Below are 8,343 nucleotides of genomic sequence, written 5' to 3'. Positions count from 1 at the left end.
TATCTGATTTGTCCTTTCTTTATCTGATTTGTCCATATACCTAATGAAATATATAGCCATCATAATAGGACAGAAGCCTTATCACCAAGTCAAATATATTTTCAAAAATGAAATCTTTAGTCATTAGTCTTCCCCCATTTCACAAGTTAAAAAAAAGCTGAACTATAACATTCACACACTTCTCCGTAGTCTTATATAAACAAACCGTACTCTCATTTGAAAAAATCATCATCTCTTTCCCAAAAAACATGAGAAGGGCAATGACATTTGAGAGCTATTCCTTCATGCTATGGCTCATCCTAATCACGAGTGGCTCTTCCGTCGTTACACAAGCTCTGAATTCATCTTCAGTTTCTTCAAAAATAAAATGTCTCCCCGAGGAGAGAATTACTTTCCTGAAACTGAAGCATGAGTTTACATTCACAGAACCTGGTTTGGATGATGAGACTTATTCATCATATCCAAAGATGAAGTTTTGGAAGGGAATGGATTGTTGCAAGTGGAATGGAGTTAGATGCAACATGAAAACTGGCCAAGTTGCAAGCCTTGACTTAAGCAGCAGTTGGCTTCAAGGCCATTTGAGCTCAAATAGCAGCCTCTTCAATTTGCACCACCTTCAAAGTCTCAACCTTGCCTACAACAACTTCAATTCTTCCAAGATTCCTTCAAGGTTTGCCCAACTTTCAAAGTTAACCCATCTCAACCTCTCTTACTCCTACTTTTCAGGGCAAGTCCCAAATGAAATTACTTGGTTGAACAATTTGATTTCTCTTGATCTCTCTGCTAACTTTGATTATGAAGATGGAACTAGTTCTTTGTTTCTTCAAACAGAAAATTTTCATCAAAACTTTTCACAATTACAAGTGCTTTCCCTTGATCAAGTGAATCTCTCTTCTCTAAATCCTCAATCTTTATCAAATTTGTCCTCATTGACATCTCTCTCTCTTATAAGCTCTGATTTGCAGGGTGACTTCCCAAACAATATTTTTCTTTTGCCTAATATACAAGTCATTCATTTGCAAAACAACTATGATCTCAATGGTTTTCTACCATCATTTCATTCCAGCAGCAATCTAGAGACATTGGATCTCTTCTCCACAAATTTTTCTGGACCAATACCTGATTCCATTGGCAATCTCAAGAGTTTAAAAAATTTGAATGTCCCTTTTTGCAATTTTATAGGGCCTATTCCATCCTCCATTGGAAATATTTCCAAACTCATCCATTTGGACTTTCAATTCACCTACCTCATTGGTAAAATTCCACCCTCTTTAGGAAACCTTTCTCAACTTGAAGACTTGTCCTTGTCCTACTGCAGTTTTAGTGGTAAGGTTCCAAGTACAATGGGTAATCTTGCAAATCTCGTGTACATTTATCTTGATCATTCTGGATGTACAGGAGAACTACCCTCAACACTAGGAAACCTCAAAAAACTTGTGGTAATAAATATTGTGGGAAACGAAATCAATGGTCGAATTCCATCATCACTTGTAAACCTAACCGAATTAGCTACTTTGACTCTTCACTACAATGGTTTGGATGGTGAGTTGCCACTAGGATTGACGAACTTGACCAAACTTCGGTCCTTAGGTATGTCACACAATGCTTTGAGTGGAGCCGTTCCTTCATCTTTGTTCACAATGCCTTCTTTGAGTGAGGTACAACTAGATGACAACCAGTTTGCAGGTCCTTTAACCATCCATAGTGTCACTTCATTCAACTTGACTCTTCTCTCTTTAAGTCAAAACAGGTTAAGTGGACCAATTCCAAAGTCACTGTCCAAGTTGGAGAGCTTGACTTCTCTTTCCCTTGATTCAAACAACTTCAGTGGTATAGTTGAATTAGACATGTTCTCAAAGCTCAGCAATCTTCGTGAGCTTTTTATTTCAGATAACAGTTTTGTTGTAACATACACAGATTCAAATTTCACTCTTCCCAAACTATTTTCTTTAGGTTTGGCTTCATGTAGCATGAGAACTAAGTTTCCAAATTTTTTGAGAAGCCAAGATGAATTACAATACTTAGATTTGTCCAATAACAAAATTGAAGGCGAAATTCCCAACTGGTTCATCAACATGGGAGTTGAGTATTTTAATCATTTGAATCTTTCTCACAACAACCTCACTGGTTGGGAAACACCCCAGTTTATTCTTCCATGGAAATACTTGAGAATTCTGGATTTAAGTTTCAACAAGATGCAAGGTTCTCTTGTGGTGCCACCAGTGTCCACACAATACTTCTTCATGTCAGAAAACAAAATAAGTGGAAAAATTCATCATTTCTTTTGTAACTTGACTGAGCTTGTTGTCCTTGATGTGTCCAATAATCTCCTAAACGGGACCATTCCACCATGCTTGGGAAGCTCAAGCAGAGAGCTCTCCATGTTGAGTTTGAAAGGAAACTATTTCCATGGGAAAATACCTCAGAGATTTATGGATGGAAATAAGTTGATGACATTGGACCTCAGTCATAACCAATTCCAAGACAAAGTTCCAATAGTGCTTATCAAATGTAAAGCACTAGAAGTTATTAATCTTGGGCACAATCGTTTGAGTGACACATTTCCATTTTGGCTCCAAAATCTTCCAAAGTTGCAAGTTCTTGTATTGCGTTCCAACAATTTTTCTGGTCCAATATGGAGTCCCAACAAAATTGTAGGCTTTGACAAGTTGCGAATTGTCGACCTCTCCTTCAACAATTTCAATGGAAATTTACCATCAGACTACTTCAAGAATTGGAGAGCCATTAATACAGAAATTCCAAGCACAAACAAGTCGAAGCCGATATCAAAACTCAGTGACAGTGATGAATAAAGGGTCAGAAATGAAAATGATGAAGATCTTGACAATCTTCACATCTATTGATCTCTCAAATAACCATTTTCATGGTGAAATTCCAAGAAGTATAGGAGATCTTCCATCATTGGTTGGGCTCAATCTTTCAAGTAACAACTTTGAAAGCCCCATCATGTCTTCCTTGGGGAATCTTAAACAGCTTGAATCATTAGATCTCTCCAACAATAAGCTTTTTGGTGCAATTCCTCAAGAGTTGGAGAGTCTCACATTCCTTGGATATCTTGACCTTTCAAAAAACCAACTCACAGGGCCAATCCCACAAGGTGGGCAAATCACTACATTTCCAACTTCTTCTTTTGAAGGGAATGTAGATTTATGTGGTTTACCTTTGTCTAAAAAATGTGGAGAAAACACTGATGAGAAGTCCACTGCTCACCAAGAGCACGAATCTGACGAAAGTGGTCTTGCTTGGAAAGCTGTGATAGTTGGATATGTAACCAGTTTTGTTATTGGATCGATTGCTGGACATTTCATCATATCGAAGAGACCAAACTGGCTCATAAGAATTTATGGAAGAAAGTTTTAGTATTGATGATATGCTGTTATAGCTCTCTAATTTTGTGTTGATGTATTTATGTCTTCTCTTCGTTTTGATATTTACTTCTGGTAGCATATTATAATATAGTTTTGGTTAATGATCTCTCACTCTAATATTATAATATAGTTTACTTAATGAGTTTGGATATATTTATATAATTGTGAGGAATATGGTGATTCAAACATTAAGATTATAGCGTGGCATAGCAGCTGTGATGTGTATCATTTTGATTGGCAAGACAATCATTAATGATGTGGATATTGTGATAAAATCATCATTGGAGAATGATTCAGCTATAAGGAAATTGTATGTTTCATTTTGGGAAAAGGACCATTTCTGTAGGATTTTATTCCTACAGGGTTTTTCTGTCATCAGTGGCTGCACCAGAGGATTGGAGAGAAAGGGAGCAAGAGTGAGAGAAAATAGAAGTTAGTTTTTCATGTATGGTGATAGAGAGCTGGGAAGAAAAAGAAAAGCAATACCCTGTATATGAGTGAGCTGATTTTTTTTTCTTGTATCACAGACACAGCTGCGTTCACCAATCTCTTGTAATTTGTAATCTCATTACTCAAAGTGGATTTGGATGGCTAAGCCAGTAAGCTGGATGTAGGAGGCATATTGTTTATGAACCAATATAAAGTTCCTTGTGTGTTTGTTCATTCTCTTTATATTTTACTACTCTGCTTTGCTGCTGTCTGTTGCGATAATTTTGCTATGCAAGTGCACACAGTCGCAAATTCGTAATAAACTGGTAAAACCAAGTATCATCCTCAAGGACTGAGTTATCAATTACCAGTCAATTAATTTCTTGTTCTATTTGATGAATTGAAATTCTTGACTTTTTTTTAAATACAGCAAAAGTAACAATAAAATGCAGAAATAATAATCGAAATTAAATGGAATAAAAACTAATAGTAAACTTTTACTTTAATCACTGAGAAACAATTAGGATATTCAATCTCATCAACTATCCTTCTTATTATTCCCTAATGCAAAATGTGAATTCTTCTTATTTTTACGTACTTCAATTAACAAGTTGATACAACAGCCTATAATCATACTATGAATTATAAACTCAACCTAGGTGACAATTTCCTATATTTCTATAGTCAATTGAACCACAAAGGTAGCATTAATTCCCACAACTTAACAACAGTTACACAATTAATTCAGATACTTTCGTTCTAAATCAAAATTATGTCCAATATAACCAAAGCATAATTAAATCTCACTTCTCAGATTTTGACTTAAAAACATATGAATATGACTAAAGATGGCCAATCAATAATCACTCTATAAGAACAGATTATATGGAATTGAAGAAAATTGAAGAAGAGGAAATTAAAATTGCATTAGGTCATAACAGAAATTCAAGAGATTCAATTGAACATCCTAAACAGAAATTTAGTTCATAGTCATAGTGCTAATCACAACAGAAATTAAAGATAACATCAGGAAGAAAAACATGTAAAAATACTCTAAGCTTGAGCCTTCAAAACCAGAACTTCTCCCTTCGTCCGTACGTCTTTTCTTCTCCTTTTTCGTCCTTTAAAACCTAGGATTTTAGATTTTAGAGAGGCGGGCCGCGGCTCTACATACACTATGCCGCGGCCCGTATCCACATTCCTGGGCAAAAAGCCATTTCCATGCCGCGACTCTATCTAGCCATGCCGCGGCCCGCATCATCGTTTTCTTGGCAGAGTGCCCATCCATGCTGCGGCTCTATCTAGCCATGCCGCGGCCCGAAGACTTCCTGAAAAACAATGCTTCTGTTTCCCACCTAGCCGCGGCTCCCCTTTGCTCATGCCGTGGCTCTTAAGGGAATTCTCAACTCTTCAAGTTTTCATCCCAAATTTTCACCAACACTTCCAAATTGTGTTAAAAACCATTCTTGATCGAAATATGATGAAAAACTCGGTTATTTCTTCCCTTTCTTTGGCATTTTCTTCCACATGCTCAATTCTTCCCGACATTCACAAAAACAACCAAACAAAGCATAAACCCGCGCTAAATGAAGGAAAAACAAAATAAAAGACTACTAAAAACATCACCAAAACATAATAAAAACTAGACTCAACACTGTCATTGCTATTCTTACTCCTGCATTTGTAGCTTGTTTGGTTACTGTTTTTGCTGAAATCTTGATTTCTTGAATCTGGTCTAGCATCTTGTTTGTTTTCACACAATAACTTTTTTTTTAAAAATATATATTTATATATATATACTTGTTATAGTTGGTAACCATTACGATTTTCCGAACAAGTGCTAATCTTTTCTTAGAAAAATAATATATAAGAAAATTATAGGCATATGAACAATCTTATATGTATGCAGAATAACTATCTGGAATGTAAATATTAAAGAGGAATCGATAAGGTGTACTGCCATTGATGCAATTTCCCACTGATCTATTGATATGCAAAAATAAAAGGAAAATAATTAGTGGGGTATAGATCTTCCAAACTCTCACTTGCTCTCTTTGATGATGTTTTTGAAAGAATGACTCTAAGCTGTGAGGTTGGGGACCAATACCCTATATTTATATGGGTGAAATTTTTCATCAAAGTCTCTGCCACAATTGATGTCAGAATATTTGACAATCAATGAGTATATAAAAAAATTGGGTAACTCAATATATGCAATTTAGTAACTAAATTAATGCTAACCATATTAAGAATATTTGTCAATTAATCACAAAATTGACTTTAATGAGAATCAATTTGTAATGCCCTAATCCAGGACTATTGCAATGTGTACTTAAAATAGTGATTAAAGTTAATTAAAGGTTTGGGTGATGAAATTTTGCTCAAAAGATATACAATTTTCTGTTGGAAAAACTTATACAGGATCTTGTTTATTTTCATGTACATCTTATATTAAACGAATTAATATAAGAAAACCTAAAACATGTTTCTAAAATCGAATTCAAATAGAAATAATGATAAGAACACTTACATTATACGCAACGGAATGATAGAGTCATTCCTTTAGTTTCTCTAACCCTTGTATTCTTTATGTCGCTGAGTATTACCAAGAAACTGAAACGTTCTTCAATTTTCTTCAAAGCCTTCCAAAGTATCCTTAGAATCACTTAGACTAGGGTGGAAAATTCTCAACACATGAGATAGATACAGAGAAAAGAAGATAAAATAATAATGAGGTTTAGAAAATGACTTATGTTTGTAGAGAGAATCTTAAACCTACTAGATCTTCTGATATTCTTAGAAACTTGTGTTTCAAAATCTGATTTCAACTCTCACTTAACCATTCCTTTTATAGACTCAATTATGTATTCTATTTAATTAAAAAATCAATAAAATAATGGGTAGGTAACCATTTGGTACCCTGTGTTTTTGCAAAGTATCATTTTGGTACCCTCTGTTTTCAATAATGCTCATATGATATCTTGTATTTTAAAATTGTACATATTTGGTACCCTAAACTCAAATTTAATTAATAAAATTTTACCAATTTAATCAAACTGCTGTCAATTATATAAGTTCTAAATTTAAATTTAATTACTTAATTCATATAACTGATGATAGTTTGATCATATTGACAAAATTTTATCTATCAAATCTGCGTTTAGGATATCAAATATGTATAATTTTAAAATACAGGGCACTATATGAGCATTATTGAAAACAGAGGGTACCAAAATGATACTTTGCAAAAATATAGGGTACCAAATGAGTAAATTCCCTAAAATAATAGTCAATGATTGGCCCTAGGTCGAAATTATCATGGGTTTTAGGCCCATGAAATTTTCTATTTAATTATAAGCCCACTGGACTTAAAATCAAGGTCTGTAATATTTTCTATTGATTTAATTAATTAAATAATTAGTCAAATCCTTTATCAAATTAATTATTTATACTTTGAGCATTGATTTAAACTTATTTATTAATTTAGATACCAATTTATCTTAATTAATAAATTTGCCCTAATATTTCTTTTCTTCTCTAAATTGTATAACTCTATGAAACTATCCAAAATTGACCTGGTCAACTTTGATAATTCTAATTAATAATTAAATCAATTAATTGAGACTATTTAGATAATTTTATCCAAGGTACAGTGGGGACCATGGGCCTATGAAATCAAGCTCCAATAAGTTATCATAAATCTAACAAATAAATTTACTAACTTATTAATTCCTCGTGATTCCACTAAAGACTCGGAATTGCACTCTTGAATTCATGGAACGCTCTATAACAAATATAGATACGTTATTAATTATCCATTGTTACAACTATAATTGTCACTCAATCCTCTATTGACGGTCTACAATGAGATGAGACTAAAATACCGTTTTACCTCTCATTGTTTTTTATCCTTAGATATAGATGTTCATATCTATGATTAACACTCCCACTCAATTATACTACCGAGTTCCCAAGATGTAAGTATGGGCTAGTCCGTAGAGTAAGCTGGTAACGAACAAGTCAAATAACTCAAATAATACAATTAGTTAGAATACTAACCACTCAGAATTGAGATTGAATTGACCTATGGTCAACTATATGATATGACTAAAATAGATAATAACAGTATGTTTACTTACCTTATCTACTGTCAATATCGGTCCAGTCCGATGTAACAAATACATCTAATCTTATCTACTTTGCTAATATTCTGAAAGAACATAACACTGCAATGTGTAAGTAGATCGTATCGTAGATTGGCAAGTCAGTGTAAACCCTGTGCACTGACTAATGTTAGGACTAACTTATTTTTTTACATATAATCATATTTATATTCCACTGTATCTCACCCCACATAACCTAAAACCCACCAAAACTCTTCCAAACCTCAACCATACACCAAAATGACCCTACCATCATCCATATCTCACCCCACATAACCCAACCATTTAGAACTTAGCCACATGCACCCCAAAACAAAGAAAAAAACCATGTTTGAGCTTGAAGCTCAAAAACCCAACCGAGG

The 8,343-nt window shown here is 34.1% G+C and overlaps 2 protein-coding genes across 2 annotated transcripts; both read left to right on the top strand.

The window, feature by feature from the left end:
- The first annotated feature begins 260 nt into the window (after nucleotides 1-260).
- Nucleotides 261-2,800, top strand: LOC133785931 (receptor-like protein 7). The gene is made up of 2 exons (XM_062225146.1): nucleotides 261-2,668; nucleotides 2,755-2,800. The coding sequence occupies exons 1-2, from the start codon at nucleotides 261-263 to the stop codon at nucleotides 2,798-2,800; spliced, it is 2,454 nt and encodes an 817-aa protein (XP_062081130.1).
- LOC133783099 (putative receptor like protein 25) lies at nucleotides 2,794-3,506 on the top strand. Its single transcript, XM_062222634.1, has one exon. It carries the CDS (start codon nucleotides 2,806-2,808, stop codon nucleotides 3,379-3,381), a length of 576 nt encoding a protein of 191 aa, XP_062078618.1. The 5' UTR covers nucleotides 2,794-2,805; the 3' UTR covers nucleotides 3,382-3,506.
- Nucleotides 3,507-8,343: the final 4,837 nt, after the last annotated feature.

Source organism: Humulus lupulus, chromosome 6 (genome assembly GCF_963169125.1).
Source record: "Humulus lupulus chromosome 6, drHumLupu1.1, whole genome shotgun sequence".
Classification (NCBI taxonomy): domain Eukaryota; kingdom Viridiplantae; phylum Streptophyta; class Magnoliopsida; order Rosales; family Cannabaceae; genus Humulus; species Humulus lupulus.
This window is presented reverse-complemented; position numbering and strand designations above follow the sequence as displayed.

Excerpts from the sequence above, each read along its gene's own strand:
- LOC133785931 (XM_062225146.1), top strand. The coding sequence starts at position 261 with ATGACATTTGAGAGCTATTCCTTCATGCTATGGCTCATCCTAATCACG. Across the intron at positions 2,669-2,754 it reads AAAATTGTAGGCTTTGACAA|AAATTCCAAGCACAAACAAG; the intron begins GTTGCGAATTGT and ends CCATTAATACAG.
- LOC133783099 (XM_062222634.1), top strand. The coding sequence starts at position 2,806 with ATGAATAAAGGGTCAGAAATGAAAATGATGAAGATCTTGACAATCTTC.